This window comes from Dendrobates tinctorius, unplaced genomic scaffold (genome assembly GCF_039654945.1).
Source record: "Dendrobates tinctorius isolate UK_male_01 unplaced genomic scaffold, ASM3965494v1 ptg000139l, whole genome shotgun sequence".
NCBI classification, from domain to species: Eukaryota; Metazoa; Chordata; class Amphibia; order Anura; family Dendrobatidae; genus Dendrobates; species Dendrobates tinctorius.
The window spans coordinates 1429169-1452817 of record NW_027361807.1 but is presented as its reverse complement, the minus strand read 5'-3'; the positions used below and the strand labels follow the sequence as shown (position 1 = coordinate 1452817).

Genomic DNA, 23649 nt, shown 5'->3' with positions numbered 1-23649 from the left:
ACCCATCTCTTCAAGAAAGCTTACATCCTGCGCTGACCATGCTGCCACCTCACCACCACCGAAGACGCCACAGCCTGCTGCTCTACTGTCTCCTTCCCCATTATCCTGTGGACTGTAAGCCCGCAAGGGCAGAGCTCTCTCCTGTCTGTGCCAGTCTGTCATTGTTAGTTTGTTCTCTCTAATTTATATTTGTGTTTTGCATGTAACCCTTTCTCATGTACATCAAAATGGAATCAATGGTGCTCTAAAAATAAATAATAATAATGATGATGGCCTATCTTGTCCCATGATACTCGAGAAGACAACAAAAGAGACACATTATGATTTTACTGCTTTTCATTTCATTTATTGAGCCTTTGATTATTATTAAAGCACTAAGCTGCACATAGAAACCAAATTTTTGCAAAAGGAAACATTCAGCCGAATTTGATTCAGAATTGTCTTCTTCTTCCTGTATTGAGAACATAAATACACAAGTTATTACTTGGCAGTAGATAGTAATTACTGACATTCAATATTATGGAGACATTTTATGAATCTGTTCAGGCCCTTTAAAGTTGTCTTTATTAGTTGTCAGTCATTAGGCTTTTCCCAGGAAAATGATAGCAAGCTAAGTAGAATTTTTATTTGGCAAAAGATGATAACAAAAGGGAATTAATTTACTGGAAATTTAAATGGTTGTCTCAGGCTAAAGATTTTATGGCCTAGCCATAGGATAGGTGCAATTCCAACCAGAGGCCTAACGATCGTGGTCACAGAGGTCACGACCAGGCCGGTGCGGGGAGCGCTTCGACTCCAGTTCATAGTTCAGGTGGACGTGAAGTGTATTGCGGCTCAGAGACTATACTGCAATACATGCCGCTGGCCAATCAGAGGCCGGCACCTGACATCATTGAACCAGTCGCAGGCTACGCATGGCAGTGATGTCATGTGCTGCCCATCGATTGTACACATAAACCAGCTGCCAGCTTCAGAAGAGGACGCTGTGCAGCGAGGGAGCATGGAAGGTGAGTGGAATTTTTTATTTTTTTATGGGTTATAGAACAGTGGCAAAACGTGGGATTTATATACCAGGATGGGAAACATATATACCAGGATGAGCCCAGTTGAGGGACATATATACCAGGATGGCGGACATATATACCAAGATGAGAGCATTATGTACCCAGATGGGAGCCATGTATATCAGGATGGGCCCAGATGGGTGACATATATACCAAGATGGGAGACATAAACACCAAGGTGAGACAAGGACGGGAGATTTACTGTATATACCAGAATGGAAGACATATATGCCAGGATAGGCACAGGATGGGGGACATATATAGCAGGAAGATACTAAGAGTGGGGGACATATATACCAAGAAGGGACCCAAGATGTGAGATATGTACAGTATATCAGGCTAGGCCCAGATGGAGGACACCTATACCAAGAAGGAAAAGTTTGGGCACCCCTAGTCAAAATTGCTTTTATTGTGAATAGTTAAGGAAATTGAAAATGAAATGATCTCTAAAAGGACTGAAGTTAAAGATGACACATTTCCTTTGCATTTTAGGCAAAAATAAATAAATATATATACTGCTCAAAAAAAATAAAGGGAGGATTATAACATAGGATGTGGTATTTTAGTGTTCCCTTTATTTTTTGAGCAGTATATACACACACACACACACACACACACACACACACACACACACACACACACACACACACACACACACACACACACGTGCGTCTCACAAAATTAGAATATCATCAAAAAGTTAATTTAAGTTCTTCAATAAAAAGGTGAAACTCATATATAGCGTAATTACAAACAGAGTGATCTATTTCAAGTCTTTATTCCTGTTAATGTTGATGATTATGGCTTTCAGCCAATGAAAACCCAAAAGTCATTATCTCAGTAAATTATAACACTTTATACAGCTTGAAAAATGATTCAAGCAGATGGGAGACATATATACCAGAATAGGCTAAGATGGCAGATATAAGAGTGAACATGTATACCAGGATGGGAGACATATATAACAGAATGGGCCCAGCTAAGAGACATATATACCAGGATGGTTCCAGTTGGGAGACATACAGTGGGGGAAATAAGTATTTGATCCCTTGCTGATTTTGTAAATTTTCGCAGCTAAGAGACATTTCTACCAGGATGGGTCTAGTTGGGAGACATACAGTGGGAGAAATAAGTATTTGTAAATTTGCCCACTGACAAAGACATGAACAGTCTATAATTTTAAGGGTAGGTTAATTTTAACATTGAGAGATAGAATATCAAAAATAAAATCCAGAAAATCACATTGTGTAAGTTATATAAACGTATTTGCATTTTGCAGTGAGAAATAAGTATTTGATCCCTCTGGCAAACAAGACTTAATACTTTGTGGCAAAACCCTTGTTGGCAAGCACACCAGTCAGGCGGTTTTTGTAGTTGATGATGAGGTTTGCGCACATGTCAGGAAGAATTTTGATCCACTCCTCTTTGCAGATAATCTCTAAATCTTTAAGATTTTGAGGCTGTCGCTTGGCAACTCGGAGCTTCAACTCCCTCCATAAATTTTCTGTGGGATTAAGGTCTGGAGACTGGCTAGGCCACTCCATGATCTTAATGTGCTTCTTTTTGAGCCACTCCTTTGTTGCCTTGGCTGTATGTTTTGGGTCATTGTCTTTTTTAATGTCCTGGTGGAGGGAAGGAGGTTGTCACTCAGGATTTTACGGTACATGGCTCCAACCATTCTCCCATTGATGCGGTGAAGTAGTCTTGTGCCCTTAGCAGAGAAACACCCCCAAAACATAATGTTTCCACCTCTATGATTGACAGTGGGGATGATGTTCTTTAGGTCATAGGCAGCATTTCTCTTCCTCCAAACACGGCGAGTTGAGTTAATGCCAAAAAGCTAAATTTTTGTCTCATCTGACCACGGCACCTTCTCCCAATCACTCACAGAATCATCCAGGTGTTCATTGGCAAACTTCAAACGAGCCTGCACATGTGCCTTCTTGAGCAGGGGGACCTTGCAGGCACTGCATGATTTTAAATCTTTACGGCTTATTGTGTTACCAATGATTTTCTTGGTGACTGTGGTCCCAACTGCCTTGAGATCATTAACAAGTTCCCCCCATCCCCCGTGTAGTGTTAGGCTGATCTCTCACCCTCCTCATGATCAAGGATACCCCACGAGGTGAGATTTTGCATGGTGCCCCTGATGGATGTCAATTGACAGTCATTTTGTATTTCTTCCATTTTCTTACTATTGCACCAACAGTTGTCTCCTTCTCACCCAGCGTCTTACTTATGGTTTTGTAGCCCATTCCAGCTTTGTGCAGGTCTATGATCTTGTCCCTGACATCCTTAGAAAGCTCTTTAGTCTTGCCCATGTTGTAGAGGTTAGGGTTTGACTGATTAATTGAGTCTGTGGACAGGAATCTTTAATAAAGGTGACTATAAGACATCGGTCTTTAATGCAGGTAATGAGTTGATTAGGAGCTTCTAACTGGTCTGTAGGAGCCAGAACTCTTAATGGTTGGTAGGGGATCAAATACTTGTTTATCACTGCAAAATGCAAATAAATTTATATAATTTGTACAATGTGATTTTCTGGATTTTATTTTAGATATTCTATCTCTCAATGTTAAAATTAACCTACCCTCAAAATTATAGACTGTTCATATCTTTGTCAGTGGGCAAACTTACAAAATCAGCAAGGGATCAAATACTTACCGTATTTTACGGATTATAAGATGCACTTTTCCCCCAAATTTGTGGGGAAAATGGGGTGCGTCTTATATTGTGTATATACCTTGCCGGTACCGTTGCCGTAGGCTGGGATGAGAGGGTGCCCGGCGGTGCTACGGGGGTGTTCGGCGGAGCTGCCTGGTGCTGCTGCGGGTGTCTACTTCTGCTCATGCTCCACCCCCAGCGGCCATGTTCCCGGAATCCACCACACAGGAAATCATGGAACTGTCGGGGCTCTGGCCTGTCACAAAATGTCAGCAGAAGCCTGGCAGCGCCGGAAACCTCCGTAGCCCCAGACAGCACCGCCGGGCACCCACAGCACCGAGCAGCACCGGAGATACACGGCAGCAGTGCCAGACAACGCAGCAGCAGCATCAGATACCCACAGTGGCGCGCTGCACATCGAAACACTCCCTCATCCCAGCCTGCGGCCTGCAGCATCACCCCACGCCTTGTCCAGCAGCGACCCTGGGACCCTGCTTCACTGTAGCCACCACCCCCCAGTAAGCAACAAGACACATGGATTATAAGAAGCTCCACTATTTTATATAAAAAAAAATAATTACCTGTTTTTCTCCTCAAAATTTGGGGTATGTCTTATAATCCAGAGCTTCAAAAAATACGGTATTTCCCTCACTGTATATACCAGGAAAGGTCCAGATGAGGGACATATATCAGGATGGGCCCGGATAGGAGACATATATACCAAGATGAGGGAAATATATACCAGGATAACTGCCATATATGTGAGGATGGGAGCAATATATAGGAGTATGAGCCCAGATGGGGACATATATGCCAGAAAGGGTAGACACATACCAGGATGGGGAACATAAATACCAGGATCACAGAAATATATACCAGGATGGGCCGAGGATGATCGACATATATGTCAGGAAGGAGAACAGGATGGGTATATATATACCATGAAGGGTCCCATGATAGGGGACCTATAAACCAGGAAATGGCCCAGGATAAGGGACATATATAACAGGAAGGGTAGACATATATACCAAGATGGGAGACATAAATACCAGGATGGACCAGATGTGGGACATATATAAAGAGGATGGAGGACATGTATATTTGGAAGGGGTCCAGGATGAGGATATTACTACATAATGGGGAAAGGGGCAACACATACATCCTTATAGGATTGCTACAAAAGCCCACACATCTGTCCAACATGTGGGCACCATGGCCCATAAAACTCTAGTTCTGCCGCTGAATCCGACACCTGGTTCGCCCAAGGTTCACCTGAAATCTGTTCCAGCAGTGGACTGATTTAAGCAGTGTAAGGTGCGGAACACGTCCCACACGTCCCACACTGCCAAGTACTGGAATAATCTCTTACTCAATTAAATGGTGTTCAACACCATACATTGCTTATGTTCAGCTTTTGCTGGAGCTGGTATCAGCTGATCAATGGTGGTGCCAGGTGTCGGACCCCCAACAATCTTATACTGATGACCTATCTTATGGATAGGTCATTAGTTGTTTAGTCTCGTGCAACCCCTTTAACACTTTCATGACAGGGCTATTTTCCAATTTCCCCCTCCTTTTCAAGAGACATAACTTTATTATTTTTCCAACCACATTGCCGTATGAGGGCTTGTTTTTTTTTGTGGGATGAGTTGTATTTTTGAATGACACCATTCATTTTATCATGTGATGCACTAGAAAGCGGGAAAAAAATTACAAGTGTGTTGAAATTGCAAAAACAAGTGTAATTCCACAACTGCTTTGGCTTTTTTCTGTTTGCCATGTTGACTATACAGTAAAACAAACCTGGGAGTATGATTATCCAGGTAAATACATTTACATAGGTGTCAAATATGTATTTTTTTTTTACAAGTAGAGAAAAAAAAATTGGAGATTTGTTAAAAAATACAATTTTGGTTTGGTCGCCATATTCTGAGACCCATAACAATTTCAGTTTTCAAGATATAGTGCTGTGTGGTGGCTTATTTTTTGCGCCCTGAGCTGATGTTTTTTATTATACCATTTTGGAGTAGATATGATATTTTGATCGCCTCTTATTGTATTTTATTGCAATGATGCAGATTCCAAAAAAATTTAATTCTGGCATTTTGATTTTTATCACATTATACAGTTCACCTATAGGATTAGTTTATTTTATATTTTAATAGATCATACTTTTACGAATGCAGCGATACCAAACATGTGTATTTTATTTTTTTCAATTGATTTATTTTTACTGGGGCAAATGGGGGGGTTATTTGAACATTTAATTTTTTTCATACTTTTTACAAAACATTTTTCACTTTTTACTGTATTTGTTAGTCACCCTAGGGGACTTGAATCCGCGATCGTCTGATCGCTTGTACTATAATCGATCTGATTGCTTGAATTAGCCTTGGAGTATTCCTTTACAAATCTAATCCTGAAACAGCTATTCCACTTGACTCCCCCATATACAGTACTTGGCTCAGAAAAGTGTGCATGTAATGTATTTTCAATAATGAGAGGGAAAAAAAGCTGCTGTCAGACCATAGACTGTGTTCTTGTTCATATGAAAACAAAAAGATCAATTATATTGAAATCCAAAAATTGATATTTCTTTCTCACAATGTCTGTTATTGAAGGAAAGTCAGTAAACCCTTGCAACCGTTAGATACTTGGCGGGTTTAGGCCTTAATAATTTAATGTGTATAGCCAGCTATAAGCATACCAGAACATATTAACTTTTAAAAGTATGAGGACTCTACAGATTTGGTCAATGGTTGCTTAATATATGTATGGGGCAGACAAATCATATGTGTGACATGTCATGCTGCACAAGGGCCCAGTAGTTTAGAGGGCCAGTAGCTTCCCAACATTCTATTAGATTGCATGTAAGGGACTGAGTTAATGAATATCATGGTTCATAACTGCTAGGACATTTTAGAGATAGATAATGACACAGGGGCCTACTGTCTGTATCTGCCCCAGCATGGGTGTAACTATAGATATACATAGAAATAAATACATTACCTTCTTTATCCTCCAAGAAGTCCACCATTAAGGATTCCACCTGTGAGACCTCCAAGTGTACCTGTCAGTCCACTAAGGATGCCTCCCACTCCTCCAAGTAAACCTCCCTGAGATGAGCCACTTCCTCCCAATCCTCCCAATAAAGGATCAATCAATCCTGTAACTCCATTAACGCCACCTCCAAGTAGGTTTGTCACTCCACCAAGCCCATCTAATAGCTTTCCCACCAGTAATAAAACAGGGTCAAGTACTTTTACTGCTTTACCAACTATACCTAGTAGGTTTAACAGTGCTCCTATTCCATCAAGACCCCCCGTTAGTCCACCTACAAGGCCTAAAAGGTCACGAGTTGTTCTGTTATTTCTTTTAATGACCCCGTTACTACTCTGTGGAACAAAATCTGAAAATTTCTCAATATAATTCTGTAAAAGAGAAAAAAAAATATATTGTTAGAGAAAACACCTAATTGGGATACCCATAAGTATAAATCATTTCAATATTTTATGATTTCAACCTTTAACATTACTTTTGTAAATTATTTTGATTTGATGCAAAATCATTTTTGATCGGCCAAGAACCTATGCCCTTGTTGCAATTCTCTTTCGGTAAGGATTCAGAGTATGTGTGTTACTTGCAATGTAAACAATGTGTTACGTCTTTTGTAAATACTGTGTCATGTACTATATTCTGTATAGAGTGTGATAAGTATTTTAAGCACAAAATGCATACTGTAAGCTAATGTTAGTAATGTATAATGTAGGATGTGGTAGTGTAAAGTATCGGAATATAGGGGCTAATGCCTGCTTGGAAAAGGAGATCTGGCGTGCGTAGTGAGCAAACATGCATAAAGGTTGACCCTAAGTGAGAGGAGACTAAGAAAAGGGATAGTGCAATCCTAAGAAAAAGTAACAAAAAGAGAAAGCGTGGTCTTTCGGAGATGGGTCCTAAGAGAAAACGCCTAGCCACGAGACCCGAACTTGTAACGCAGAAGATGATGGGCTACAGAAGGACTGAGAGATAAGGACTAGTGAAGGGTCATGAGTAGTGATGAGCGAGTATGCTCGTTACTCGAGTTTTCCGAGCATGCTCGGGTGTTCTCCGAGTATTTTGGGCGTGCTCGGAGATTTAGTTTGTGTCGCTGCAGCTGCATGATTTGCGGCTGCTAAACAGCCTGAATACATGTGGAGATTTCCTAACAAACAGGCATTCCACACATGTATTCATGTAGCTGCGGCGACACAAACTAAATCTCCGGGCACGCCCAAAATACTCAGAGAACACCCAAGCATGCTAGAAAAACTCGAGTAATGAGCACACTCGCTCATCACTAATCCCGAGTCGTAGATCCAGACTGCCAGTAGTGGAAGAAATAGCATGAGGAACCGCTGAACAAGTAAAACGGACTTGTGAATCAGGACTGTAGTGTTAAAGCTTCCTTGTGGCGAAGTAGGGGGAAACAGTGTGTTTTGAAAGCCCTGGAGTATACTACAGAGGAAGGATGCTGTGTGGAATAAGGCTTCATACTGTTAAGGAAATGTTCATAAGACTTTGCTTCCACTATCCTTTGTATAAAACCCTTACCTAGTTATCATTTAGTAAAGACTATATTTTTGATGTCGGCCTCCCTTATTGAACTGTGAAACACCTGGTCCTGTCCAGCCCACAATACCGGCTACAAGTGGCCTGCACGGGCGTAGTGCCCCCATTGCCCAAGTCCACACACCCAGCAAGGACCCACACTTTCATGTGACATGCCGGGGTGCTCATACAACCAACCAGGACCCACACTTTCATGTAACATCCCGGGGCGCTGAAGACGAGCGCCTTGCCCACAGCCACCACCTTGTACCATGTTACACTTGCAGGAGCCGATTGGTGGCTGTTCAATGACTAGTTAATTTATGTTAATAAGGTAAATGGACCATTAGACATTTTGTTCAGGCTAAAACAGCAAAGTGTAAGCAAAGAAAAGTCACTCCAATTACAAGTATGGAAGTTCCCATATATTCTATATACTATAAAACTCACACATTAAAAAAGGTTTATTAAGCTAAATGTAACAGAATTCTGACATAATTTAATGCAAAAAAACGTCTTTCATGTCTACAATATTTATTCTGTGTTTTAGGCGGTTTGTGCACCTTGTCCGTCAAAAAGATATGGATTCTCAAAAGAGGGACATAGCCTAAAGTGCAATCTAATGACTATGAATGGACTTATATATAAAGTAGTAGTTACATTTACCATCCAACTATCAGATATATATCTATAGAGGGAAACTTATTATAAAATTAATACTTTATTATAATTACTTTAAAGTAATTACTACAAGAATGCTAAATCCGACTAAATGCATAATTATTGCATCACCCCAAAATGCACTGCAGTAATAAATATCGTCTTTTCTCTGAGGTTAATAGAGAAGAGATATTTACGCCAATATGTGAGATTGTCATTTAATCGTGAGTGTATGGACTCCTTCAGACGTCCATTTATCTCACATGTGAGAAAAACGAGCCAATTATTTTGATCAGACTTTTATCAGAGTTTGACCGGAGTGTGGTCCGAGTCTCATCAGTTTTTCTTATGTGTGAAGAAAAAAAAAATCAGAGCACACTTGGATGCCGACACCTGGATCAAAAATGGATATGTCTCAGCAATTTTGCACAGTCCACAAAAAATAAATAATTTCTATGTCCCACTTTGTGACAGTTCATTTATCTTTCAGGGGGGATTTCCTAGTACACATTTATCGAAATGTCCAAAATTGTTAATTGACCTAATGGATATATTAATTGTCACAAATTGGAGATAGAATTTATTTTACTTTCTTTTACACTTACAATTAAATGACAATAATCCCCCTTACTGGTTTAAATATCTCTTCTCTATAAACCTCAGAGGGAGAGACGGTGTTTGCTACTGCAGTGCATTTTAAAGTGCTGCAACAATTATGCATTTAGTCACATTAATTTTTCATGGAATAATTATTTTGAAGTATTTAGAATAAAGTATTCATTTTATATTTTTATAATAAGTATCCCTCTATAGCAGACCTGCGCAAATTGTGGCCCGTGGGCCATATTGAGCCTGCAGACCGAGCCAGCCAAAAGGCTGAAATAGTGGCCAACAAGCCGCACCATGCCCTCACCCCCCATCCAGCCGCATCCTTTAGATGCAGACAGCAGTGAATACACTGGTGAAGGATGGAGCTACCAGCTCCATCTTCCACCAATCAGCGCTTGAGACAGCACTTGTGATGACGTCATTTCATTGCGTCAGCTGTGCACTGAGGAGAAAACCGAGCCCTGGGGGAATGGGAACAAGGTGAGTATGCATTGTTTTTTTCTTCATGTGTATGGAATATTTGTATGTATACAGGAGGCTGTGCGGGGCTCATACTGTATATGGAAGACTATGTGAGGGCTCTTACTGTATATGGGAAGCTATATGGGTGCTCATATGAGGTTATGTGGGGCTCATATTGTACATAGGAGACTATGTTGGGTGCTCAAACTGTGTATAAGAGGCTATGTGTGGCTCATGCTGTATATGGGATGCTGTGTGGGGATCATGCTTTATATCAGAGGCTATGTGGGGCTCATATTGTATATAAGAGGCGTGATGACACAGCATTTAATCTTAATTATCCCGACATCCATTTTCAGTAAGCCAGGATGAATAGAATCATTTCTATTTGTTGACTTTTGACTATATGTGGTTTTGTTGTTTGGTTGGTCTAGAAAACACTTTTGTTCATATAAGCCTGTAGTATTGACTTTTAAGTTGACGTTTGTTGTAACATATTGTATTGTTATCCTGGATGACAGAGACACAGGGTAATTGACTCTTACTGTATATAAGAGGTTATATGGGGCTCATACTGTATATAAAAGGCTATGTGGGACTCACGCTAAAAGGGAGGCTATGTTTGGCTCATAATGAACATAGAAGGTTATGTGGTACTCATGTTGTACATGAGAGGCTATGTATATAAGACGCTATGTGGGGCTCATGCTGTATATGTGAGGCTATGTGGGGGCTCACACTGAGTATAGGGAGGCTGTTATGAATGGGTCACCGAGGAGGAGCGCGCAATAGGCTATGCCACCAGAACACCAGAGAGGTTGGTCTCTCAGCGGATTGCAGACCCCTGATCTTAACAACACAACTAGCAGTAGCCGTGGAGCGTTCCAACGTTGCCCTAGACGCCTCGTCACAGCCGGAGGACTAACTAAGCCTAAAGACAGAAAGGTGAAATCTAAACTGCCCCGGAGCGGATCCCCAAAGGAATAGACAGCAGACAGAAATCCTCAGTAAGCAAAGAAAGGAGTATCACCGGCAGTCTCTGAGAGAAGTCTGCTCGCTTATGTAGTCCCAGTCACTACCACCACTCCTCCAATTATCTTCTGCAGCTGTTGGGTTAACATCATGTTGACCAGCACCACTACCAGCAGTATCCACCAGAGGGAGCCTTGCCTCAAAAGTCGGATCAAGAGAGCTCACAACAGTACCCCCCCTTGAGGAGGGGTCACCAAACCCTCATCCACACCACCAGGTCGATCAGAATGGGTCTGGTGAAAAGCACGAACCAATCTCTCGGCATGAATATCGGAAGCAGAGACCCAAGAATTATCCTCCTGGCCATAACCATTCCACTTGACCAAGTACTGGAGTCTCCGTCTAGCCAGACGAGAGTCCAATATTTTCTCTACCTCATACTCCAAATTACCTTCAACCAATACAGGGCCAGGGGGCGCCCCCACAGGAACTACTGGCTCCACAAACCTTTTCAACAATGATTTGTGAAAAACATTATGAATCTTGAACATACCTGGAAGAGCCAAACAGAAAGAAGCTTAAGGATTTCCAAAATCTTATAAGGTCCAAAGAACCTTGGCTTGAATTTTGGAGACACAACTTTCATCGGAATATTTTTTGAGGACAACCAAACCATATCACCCACTTTGAACCGGGGACCAAAGGTCCTATGCCGGTTGGAAAATCGTTGGGCCTTTTCCTGAGAGTGGGACAACTTGTCCACTACTTGGTCCCAAATCTGCTGCATTCTGTCCACCACAGAATCCTCACTTGGGCAAGCAGAAGCCTCCACCTGCCCCGAAGAAAATCGAGGATGAAAACCAAAATTACAGAAAAATGGAGACATCAAAGTGGCGGAACTAGCTCTATTGTTTAGAGCGAATTCGGCCAATGGCAGAAATGAGACCCAGTCATCCTGATCAGCAGATATAAAACATCTCAAATAGGATTCCAAAGTCTGGTTTGTTCTCTCAGTTTGTCCATTGGTCTGAGGATGAAATGCAGAGGAGAAAGATAACTGAATTCCCAGTTTAGAACAAAAGGCCCTCCAAAATCAGGAAATAAACTGGACTCCTCAGTCTGACAAAGTGTTCTCAGGAATCCCGTGCAAACGAACCATCTGTTGTAAAAACAGGGGCACCAACTCAGAAGAAGATGGCAACTTCGGGAGTGGTACAAGATGGACCATCTTGGAAAATCTATCACAATTCACAGAGATAACAGTCATTCTCTGAGAGACAGGGAGATGAGAAATAAAATCCATTGAAATATGGGTCCATGGCCTGCTGGGCACCGGCAGGGGCATCAACAAACCACTAGAATGAGAACAGGACGTGGAACTGTAACAAGTCCCTCAGGACTGCACAAAATTCCTGACATCATGAGATAAGGCAGGCCACCAAAAAGACCGACTCACCAAATCTCTGGTACCAAAAATACCCGGATGACCAGCCAGCGCAGAGCAATGAATTTCAGCCATCACTCTTTTCCTCCACTGGTCAGGGACATACAATTTCCCCACAGGGCATCGTTCAGGCTTGTCCTCCTGAAATTCCTCCAGGGCAAGTCTCAAATCGGGTGAAATGGCAGAAAGAACTACACCCTCACCCAGAATGGTAGTAGGCTCGGTCACATCAAGAGAATCCGCAAAGAAACTCCTAGAAAGGGTGTCCGCCTTAACATTCTTAGTGCCAGAAAGAAAGGTGACCACAAAATTAAAACGCGTGAAAAACAAGGCCCACCTAACTTGTCTAGGTTTCAAGCGCTTGGCTGATTCAAGATAAATCAAATTCTTGTTGTCGGTAAGGACCACAACTTGATGTCTAGCTCCCTCCAACCAATGTCTCCACTCTTCAAATGCCCACTTCATGGCCAACAACTCTCGATTCCCCACGTCATGGTTACGTTCAGATGGGGAAAATTTTCAAGAAAAGAAGGCACAGGGATTCATCTTAGAGGTTACCGGATCCCTTTGAGACAAAACGGCTCCGGCACCAATCTCAGAAGCATCTACCTCCACCTGAAATGGGAGTGAAACATCAGGTTGTCGCAGAACCGGAGCAGTAGTGAATCTCCGCTTAAGCTCCTGAAATGCCGAGACTGCCTCTGGAGGCCAATTCACCACATCAGCACCTTTTCTGGTCAAATCCCTCAGTAGTTTAACAATACCAGAAAAATTACTTATAAATTTACGATAGAAATTAGAACAACCCAAAAACTTCTGAAGAGCCTTCAGAGAAGTGGGCTGAACCCAATCATAGATGGCCTGTACCTTGGCCGGGTCCATTTCAATAGCAGATGGGGACAAAATGAATCCCAAAAACGAAATCCTCTGTACACCAAAGAGACATTTCGATCCCTTAACATACAAAGTATTTTCTCTCAAGATTCAGAACACAGTCTGAACATGTTCCACATGAGAATCCCAATCACTGGAAAAAATCAAAATAACATCCAGATAAATGATCAAAAACTTATCCACAAAGTCCCGGAAAATATCGTTCATAAAAGACTGGAAGATGGAAGGGGCATTAGTGAGCCCAAAAGGCATCACCAGGTACTCAATATGTCTGTCATTGTTAGGACATGGACACAGAAAAAGCACACAGTATGGCAAACGTGCACGAATACTCTGTTGTAAAATATATATAACAGTAAGCAGCAAAGTGCTAGTAAAAGATGATAACAAATACAGGGTGTTTAGTTGATACGTTTTTTGGAAAAAATGTATACCAAGCCACTCCACCACGTCACGGTAAACCTTAACGGAGCAGCCCTATCTAATGTATTTAAAACCTGATCATGTCAACAATACCTACATGAGCAGGGTTAAGAAAGGCTGCACGGTATGGGCACGCTAGGAAAAATGACTTTTTATGCACGTCCTACAAGAGAGAGGCGGGGGTCTCCCAATGCTTGCATAAGCAAGAAATCAATGAATTAAAAACACATGAGATGTGCACAAAATTGAACAGGTCAGTGAGAAACTGTTCACACCACCCAAAGACTAAGACACAGAAAAAGCACACAGTATGACAAACGTGCATGAATACTCTGTTGTAAAATATATGTAACAGTAAGCAGCAAAGTGCTAGTAAGAGATGATAACAAACACAGGGTATTTAGTTGATACGCTTTTTGGAAAAAATGTATACTAAGCCACTCCACCACATCACGGTAACCCTTAACGGAGCAGTCCTATCTAATGTATATAAAACATGATCATGTGAACAATACCTACATGAGCAGGGTTAAGAAAGGCTGCACGGTTCTTGGATATGGTGATGAGTGTGACACAGGGGAGGCACTCTGCTGAATGGTTCTGCTCAGAGTTTAGACGTTGGACCGCCGAAGTATCCTGGAACAACGCAGCCCTGAGGGGGTTGTTCCGCAGGGGCCTGTCTGACCGTCTGCAGGACGCTGTGGCATTACATCCTCCCCCTGATACCCTGGAGGATGCCATGATGCAGGCGGTCCGTATGGACCGGAGACTCCGTGCTAGAGGAATGATGCAACAAGAGTCTCCCTTGTACCCCAAACTGTGTGACACTGCACCTGTATCTGAGCCCATGGAGGTTGGGTTAGTCTCGGTTAAGGATAAAGAGAGAAGGCACCGTAGAGACAATCTACTATGCTTTTACTGTGGAGCCTCTGGACATTGGAAAAGGAATTGCCCCTCCTGCCCTTCTTCAGAGAAACCATCAGAGAAACGGCTGAGTCTGGGCAACAATCGAGGAGGTTGTCCAGACTCCCAGGTACATTTTTTCTCATGTACAAAGATGGTGCTCCAGGTTGAATTGGAACTTGCTGGCAGTCCTGTTATGACCACCGCCTTTGTTGACTGTGGTTCCTCCATTAATCTGATTGATGCCCAAGTTGTGACTCTTAATAAGATAGGGACAGTCAGGTTAAAAGACCCTGTTAAAATTGTGGCTGTGGATTCATCCCCTCTTACCCGGGATGGAATTTGCTTTATGTCTGAAGTTTTTTCTATGAAAATGGGTTGCACTCATGTGGAAAAGTTAAGTTGTTTCATTATGAATAATTTGCCTGCAGGACTGGTATTGGGGATGCCCTGGTTGCAACGCCACAATCCTCTCATTGATTGGGTGAAGGGGAGATCATCCGATGGGGATGTAATGATAATGGTCTGTGTTGTAACCCGGTTCCTTTTGTCAATCCGATATGATCTGCATCTGTGTCGTCTGTCGGTCTGGAGGGTATTCCGGAGTACCTGAGAGACTTTGAAGACGTGTTTTCTGAAAGCGAGGCTGAGGCGCTCCCAACACATAGACCATTTGATTGTGCTATCGATTTAGTACCTGGAGCCAAATTACCCAAATTGTTTATTTAATTTGTCCGGGCCTGAGCGCCAAGCTATGAAAGAGTACATCAAAGAGAGCCTTCGCAAGGGGCATATTCGGCCCTCGGTCTCACCCGTGGCAGCGGGGTTTTCCTTTGTAAAGAAAAAAGATGGTGGGTTGCGACCGTGCCTTGACTTTCGGGAACTGAACAAAATTACTGTTTAGAACACGTACCCTCTCCCGTTGATTCCTGATCTATGCAACCAACTCACGGGGCCAAATGGTTTTCTAAGCTCGATCTATGAGGGGCTTATAACCTTATAAGGATCCGGGAGGGGGACGAATGGAAAACAGCGTTCCTGACAACTGAGGGGCTGTTTGAAAACCTGGTTATGCCCTTCGACCTCACTAACGCTCCTGCTGTTTTTCAGAACTTCATTAATGTTGTTTTTTCTGACTTGATTGGGCATTATGTAGTCATCTACTTGGATGACATCTTGATATACTCTGAGGACACTTACACCATTTACGTACGGTTCTTATGAGACTCCGGGAGAACCATTTGTATGCTAAGCTGGAGAAGTGCTCATTTTTTATGCAAGAACTGTCTTTTCTGGGTGTAATTGTATCCGGGGAGGGTTTCCGCATGGATCCAGGGAAGGTTCAGGCCATTACCGATTGGGTGCAGCCTCATGACCTGAAGGGGTTGCAGCGATTTCTGGGCTTCGCTAATTATAGGAAGTTCATTAAAGGGTTCTCGCAGGTTGTGAAACCCTTGACGGACCTCACTCTTAAGGTGGCAGATTTAAAAAATTGGTCCGTGGCCCCCAAAAATTCCTTCATTACATTAAAGAAGTGTTTTACCACAGTCCCTGTGTTGGTACAACCCGATTCGTCAAGACCTTTTATCATCGAGGTCGACGCTTTGGAGGTGGGGGTGGGGGCAGTATTGTCACAGGGCCCCTCTACCCTGACTAACCTCAAACCCTGTGCCTTTTTCTCTAAGAAGTTCTCTTCGGCCGGGAGAAACTATGATGTAGGTAACAGGGAATTGTTAGCGGTTAAATTGGCCTTCAAAGAATGGAGGCATTTTTTGGAGGGGGCCGCTCATCCCATTACGGTTATCACTGATCATAAAAATCTGGCCTATATCGAGTCTGCTAAGAGATTGACCCCCAGACAGGCTCGGTGGGCACTTTTTTTTTCTCAATTTCATTTTACCATCACGTTCCGACCAGGGTCTAAAAATGTAAAGGCGGATGCCTTATCCCGAAGTTTTGATTCTGTGTCCCCTCCAGAACCTCCTTCCTCCATTCTTCAACCGGTAGTGGTTGTAGCCAAAATCTCCTCTGAGTTACAGAGAGAGATTCTGGAAGCACAAGCACAAGCTCCCAGGAATAAACCCCAGGTAAATTGTTTGTACCCGAACAATTCCGTCTCACACTCCTTCAAGAATTTCATGATTCTGTGTTAAGTGCACACCCTGGTATTGCAGCTACCCGGGGGGCAGTAGCTAGGGGTATTTGGTGGCTGTCATGCCCGCCATGTCCGTTATGCCTCTCATGCCCGCCATGTCTGTTGTGCTGCATGACCCCTGGAGCAGTGTGCATGTGCACTGAATTCTCATGCATGTTATGTCTCATGCAGCAAGATCCCTGGAAGCAATGTGCACACGCACCTTGTGACTGTTGTGCTGCAAGATGCCTGGGGCAGTGTGCACGCGCGCCTAACATCATGGCTGCACGCAATTGCTAGGTAACCATCCGTGTCTGCTCTGATTCTGCAATCCTTTCTGTATTCCTGGAGCCCCTGATCATGTGACCTTTGCTATGTTCCAGCACTGCCTGACCCAGCTAACCTCTCAGTGTTTGTGGAGCCCCTAAACATGTGACCTTCTCTATGGTCCAGCCCACTCTGATCTAGCAATGCTCTCTATGATCCTGGAGGAACTGAACTGGAAGTTCTCCCCTGCTCCTGACCCAGAAGTGCAGGTGCTAATGCCCTATATCAGACTGCCCCTTCCTATGGTCGGGGCCTGAGTATCGTGTTGCTTCCCTGCATGGCTGCTTGCTCTGCTCAGTCGCTCCCTGTATTCTGTGCCCCTGCACTCTTCCCTGTAGTGCTTCTCTGCACATGCTCTGTACTTGTATTCTGCCTCTTGTCTTATGCAATGACTTGTGTTGTCTTTTGTGCCATGTTTTGTCTCTGTCATACTTGGACTTGTAGTCCTTCCTGTGTTCTCTGCCTTTGCCATGTTTTGTCTATGCTATGCTTTCCTTGTACTGCTTCCACTTCCCTGTTTCTGCTTGGTCTTCCTTGTTCTAATCTAGGGTGCTCTCTTGTGCCTCCTGGCACACGCACCATTCCTCCTCTCTTACCTATGGTGCTCTGCTGTGCCTCCTGGCACACGCACCATTCCTCCTCTCTTACCTATGGTGCTCTGCTGTGCCTCCTGGCACACGCACCATTCCTCTACTCCCTGAACTATGGTGCTCTCTTGCACATTTCCAGGCTAGTCTCAAGGTTCTCCCTTGACCCGGCTCTGAGCTTTGGCCTACGCTCCGCTGCTAGCCCTATACTCTCTGATCCCGCTCTGTGCTTTTGCCTACGTTCCGCTCCTTGTTCCGTACCTTGTCTTGCTTTGCCTTGCTTCTTCGTGTGCTCTTTGCATGCGCCTGGCCTTCCTAGCCTCCTGTTTGTGCCTCAGCTGTGCCCGCCCTAGCCGTGCCCGCCTGCTTGTGCCTCAGCCGTGCTCGTCGGCCAGTGACAGCTGTGTCGCCTGTTTTGCCCCAGCCGGGTTCGCTGGAGTCTTGCCCGCCTGTCTGTGCTGCAGCCCGACCAGCTATCCAGTGCCCCAGCCGTGCTCTCTGTGCTTCCTTGCACCATGCTGGCTCTGCACTGTGTTTGCGTGCTCCTCTATTAGCACGCGCAGGCCCTCGCTTGCCCCGTGGCATACTGTTGTGAGTTCATTTTTCCCTTCACCGTTGAGGTCTGATGAACTCCCTCCTCTGGTGAAGGAAGGTAGTGAGGCTGATTACCAAACACCTGGGCAGCTAGATGATGACTGGGTGGCTGGAATTGAGGACTGGATATAAGGCAGCCGACGCCCTTCTGCCTTGCTGGTGATCCTGCTGGATTCTTGGAGACCAGTCTGATTCCTGCGTCTCAAAGCTAAGTTTTTCTGCTCTGCTTTGTACTCTTCAGTTTTGTTTTTGTTTTGCCTTGTTTTTTGGGGGTTCTGCCATCCCCGGCCGGGGGTGAGCTGAATTCCATTTTTGTCTCTGATCTGTTGATCTTTTGCTCTGTCTTCAGAATATACCTGAGTGCTGATATAGTCTTTTGAAGCCTAGCGACTTCAGGGCCTGTTTTTCCTATCAGTCGGTTGGCTCATTTTGGATAGGGTTTTTGCGAATGGCAGACAGCAGCTTTCCTATCCTGTCCTATTTAGTTAGCTTGGGCCCCATCATTTGCTCAACCTATCTTTCTATCTGTGTTAGTGTTTTCATCTTGCTTCACCGTCATTATATGTTGGGGGCTGCCTATTGCTTTGGGGTCTGTTCTGGGGCAGTTTAGTTTTTCCCCTTTCTGTCTTTAGGCTATGTAGTTCTCCGGCTGTGATCGAGGGGTCTAGGGCACTATAGGAACCCCCACGGCTACTGCTAGTTGTTGTGGATAGGTTCAGGGGTCTGCAATCCGATAGCTGCCAACCTCTCTGGTTTTTCTGGACTTAGCTAGTATTTTGTTTTTTCCTCCTTCGGTGACTCATCATAACAGAATCACCAGCCATACCACAGATCCTAGGGTACTCAATAGCAGGAGAGAATTGTAAAAAAAAAAAAAAAAAAAAAAAAAAAAAAGTGTGTCAGAATTTTTTTTTTTGTGCATATTTTTTCCTCTATATCTCTGGGGCCATAGGGGGAATTTTTCTCTCAATGGAGATGAAGCAATTGTCTGATCGTGTGGAGCAGCTCGCTGCTGAAGTGCAGGGAATTTCCGCCTATCTTGCTCATTCACATGCTGCTGAACCAAAGATTCCTACTCCTGATGTGTTTTTTGGGGATAGGTCTAAATTCTTGAATTTCAAGAATAATTGTAAATTATTTTTTGCCTTGAAGCCTAACTCATCGGGGAACTCCGCGCAGCAGGTTAAGATTGTCATCTCTTTGCTGCGCGGTGATCCCCAGGATTGGGCGCTTTCATTGAAACCTGATGATCTTATTCTGAATAATGTGAACGCATTTTTTCAAGCCTTGGGGTTGTTGTATGATGAACCTAATGCTATTGATCAGGCTGAAAAGACCCTGTTGGCATTAAGCCAGGGTCGGGATTCGGCAGAGTTGTACTGTCAAAAATTCTGAAAGTGGGCAGTCCTTACTACCTGGAATGATGGTGCCTTGGCAGCCCTCTTTCGGAAGGGTTTGTCAGAAACTGTAAAATATACTATGGTGGGATTTCCTGTTCCCTCTGGTCTTGACGATTCTTTGTCATTAGCCATTCAGGTGGATCGGCGTTTACGTGAACGCAAAACTACACGAGAGATGTTGCCACCTGTTGAACAAATGTCTGAACCTATGCAATGTGATAGAGTTTTGTCTAGGGCGCAACGTCAGGAGTTCAGAAGGCGTAATAAGCTGTGTTTTTTTTGTGGAGATGCCTCGCATATTATTTCTGTCTGCCCTAAACAAGAGAAACGTTGTGCACACACGTTTTCTGTGGGTGGTGTTCAACCTAAGTTTCTTCTGGCAATTACTCTGATCTGCTCCCTGTCCACATTTTCCGCCAAGGCTTTTGTGGATTCGGGAGCAGCTCTGAACCTGATGGACTTGGATTTTGCTAAACATTGTGGATTTCCTATGACACCTCTGCGGACGCCTATCCCTTTGAGGGGTATTGATGCTACTCCTTTGGCAAAGAATAAACCTCAGTTTTGGACCCAGGTGGTAATGCGGGTCTCCCCAGACCATCAAGAAAATTGCAGATTTTTGGTGTTGCATAATTTGCATGATACCATTGTTCTGGGGTTTCCCTGGTTGCAAATCCATAATCCAGTTCTGGATTGGAAATCTTTGTCTGTGGTGAGTTGGGGTTGTCGGTGTGCCCTTAGTGATGCTCCTGTTTTCTCCACCTCTCCCCAGTCGCATGATGTTCCTGACTATTTGGCTGACTTTTATGATGTATTTAGTGAGAATGAGTCTGCGTCTTTGCCTCCTCATAGGAGTTATGACTGTGTAATTGAGCTGAACCCGGGGTGTAAATTCCCCAAGGGTCGGCTTTTCAATTTATCTGTACCCGAGCACGAGGCTATGCGATCCTATATTAAGGAGTCATTGGAGAAGGGTCATATTAGACCCATATTAGGATGGTCTACATCCTCTTCACCCTTAGGTGCTGGTTTTTTTTTTCGTGGCTAAAAAGGATGGTTCATTAAGGCCTTGTATTGACTATCGTGCCCTCAACAAAATTACTGTTAAATATCAGTATCCGTTACCCCTGATTTCTGATCTATTCTCCAGAGTTAAAGGTGCTTGCTGGTTTACCAAGCTTGACCTCAGGGGGGGGTATAATCTTATTCGCATTAAGCATGAGGATGAATGGAAGACGGCGTTTAATACTCCGGAGGGACATTTTGAGTACGTGGTGATGCCTTTTGGGCTCACTAATGCCCCTTCTGTCTTCCAGTGCTTCATGAACGATATATTCCGAAACTTTGTGGATTAATTTTTGATTATCTATAAGGATGATATTTTGATCTTCTCCAAGAATTGGGACTCTCATGTGGAACATGTTCGGACTGTGTTCCGGATTTTGAGGGAGAATTCCCTGTACGTCAAGGGATCGAAATGGCTTTTTGGGGTACAGAGGATTTCATTTTTGGGATTTATTTTGTCTCCGTCAACTATTGAAATGGACCCGGCCAAGGTACAGGCCATTTATGATTGGGTTCAGCCCACTTCTTTGAAGGCCCTCCAGAAGTTTTTGGGTTTTGCTAATTTTTATCGGAAATTTATAGCTAATTTTTCTGGTATTGCCAAGCCATTGACGGATTTGACTAGGAAGGGTGCTGATGTGCTGAATTGGTCTCCGGAGGCTGTTTCTTCCTTTCAGGATCTGAAGCGAAGATTCACTTCTGCTCCGGTTTTGCGGCAACCTGATGTCTCACTCCCGTTTCAGGTGGAGGTAGACGCTTCTGAGATTGGTGCAGGAGCATTGTTGTCCCAAAAAGATCCTGTGTCATCTAAAATGAATCCTTGTGCTTTCTTTTCCCGAAAGTTCTCCCCATCTGAACGTAACTATGATGTGGGGAACTGGGAACTGTTAGCCATGAAATGGGCATTTGAGGAGTGGAGACATTGGTTGGAGGGAGCTAAACATCAAGTCGTGGTCCTTACTGACCACAAGAATTTGATTTACCTGGAGTCGGCCAAGCGCTTGAATCCTAGACAGGCTAGGTGGGCCTTGTTTTTCACACGTTTTGATTTTGTGGACTCTTTTCTTCCGGGCACTAAGAATGTCAAGGCAGACGCCCTCTCTAGGAGTTTCCTTGCTGATTCTCCTGTTGTGACTAAGCCTGCTACCATCTTAGGTGAGGGGGTAGTTCTTTCTGCCATCTCGCCCAATTTGAGACGTGCTCTGGAAGAGTTTCAGGAGGACAAACCTGAGCGTTGTCCCAGTGGAAAGTTGTATGTTCCTGACCAGTGGAGGAAGAGAGTGATGTCTGAAGTTCATTGCTTTGCATTGGCTGGTCATCCAGGTATTTTTGGTACTAGAGATCTGGTGAGTCGGTCTTTTTGGTGGCCCGCCTTGTCTCATGATGTCAAGAATTTTGTGCAGTCCTGTGGGACTTGCTCCCGGTCTAAACCTTGTTCTCGCTCTAGTGGCTTGTTGATGCCTTTGCCGGTGCCCAGGAGGCCATGGACCCATATTTCAATGGATTTTGTCTCTGATATGCCTGTCTCTCAGAGAATGACTGTTATTTGGGTGATTTGTGATAGATTCTCTAAGATGGTCCAGCTTGTACCACTCCCTAAGTTGCCATCTTCCTCTGAGTTGGTGCCCTTGTTTTTGCAACAGGTGGTTCGCTTGCACGGGATTCCTGAGAACATTGCATCTGACAGAGGAGTTCAGTTTATTTCTAGATTTTGGAGGACTTTCTGTTCCAAGCTGGGAATTCAGTTGTCCTTCTCCTCTGCGTTTCACCCTCAGACCAATGGTCAGACGGAGAGAACAAACCAGACTTTGGAGTCGTATTTGAGATCTATTATTTCTGTACAGACGCCAGTACAATTGATCCCTGGGAGCCGGCGCACTGCAGCTTCTCTGTGCCGACTGTCAGCTTGACAACCGACACAAAGAGCGGCCGACTCCCAGGCTGCGGGGCTGCAGAATGCAGCCGCCAGGGGAGACACTGGTGGCCCGAATGTGCCTCTCTGCCAGTTGCCCCCCCCCCAGAAATGCCTCTGGCCCCCATAATGTCCTCAGATTTCTGCCGCCATATGTTCCTCATATTTCTCCCCCCTGGCCCCCCCATATATTTCTCATATTTCTCCCCCCTCGCCCCCATATGTTCCTCATAGTTCTCCCTCCTTGCTCCCCCATATGTTCCTCATAGTTCTCCCTCCTCACCCCCCATATGTTCCTCATATTTCTCCCCCCTCACCCCCCATATGATCCTCATATTTCTCCACCAAACACATCTGTCTGCACTCTGGCCTTGCTCCTCACACACTGTCCTCAATTTTCTCCCCCTGCTCCCTCCCTATCCATGAGACTGCACCCATTCCCCAATCTCACACATTCCCTTGCGCTGACTCCATATAGTATCCCTGACCCCAACCATCCCTTCCTAGCCCCTAGGGCATGTCCTTACATTTCTTAAATCTTCTTTGGTGTCTTCAGCTCCATTGCCCTGTATGGGGCTGGAGCACTTACCACCAACCCCAACGCTGCCTCACTGCTTGCCAGCCCTGTTGTCTTCGCCTCTGAAGAGCCGGCGAGTGACGTCAGCAGCGTGATCATGTGACCTGATCACGCTGCTGGCGCTTCACTGATGCGGAAGTGCCGGCGGCGTCAGGGCTTAGGTATCAGCAAGTGAGTGTACTAGCGTCTGAAGACGCTAGTACAATCCTTGAGAACCGACACGCAGCACTTTCTCTGAGCTGGCTGTCAGTTTGACAGCCGGCTTAGAGAACGGGAGAATCCAAGTGTGGGGGGCGGCAGAATGCCGCCAACGGGGAGCCTCCTTCTGGACCGCCGCATCAGACGGCCCGATGGCGCCCCTCTGTGGGCTG

The 23649-nt window shown here is 44.4% G+C and overlaps 1 protein-coding gene across 1 annotated transcript in view; it reads right to left on the bottom strand.

The window, feature by feature from the left end:
- Positions 1 to 336: 336 nt before the first annotated feature.
- The window catches only part of LOC141048966 (uncharacterized), a 51963-nt gene continuing 28650 nt past the window's right edge, over positions 337 to 23649 (bottom strand). The window contains exons 8-9 of the mRNA XM_073545047.1: positions 6738 to 7159; positions 337 to 451 (exon numbers count right to left, since the gene is read on the bottom strand). Of these exons, the coding sequence (XP_073401148.1) occupies positions 6743 to 7159 (417 nt within the window). The 3' untranslated portion in view covers positions 337 to 451; positions 6738 to 6742. The remainder of the gene's footprint in view (positions 452 to 6737; positions 7160 to 23649) is intronic.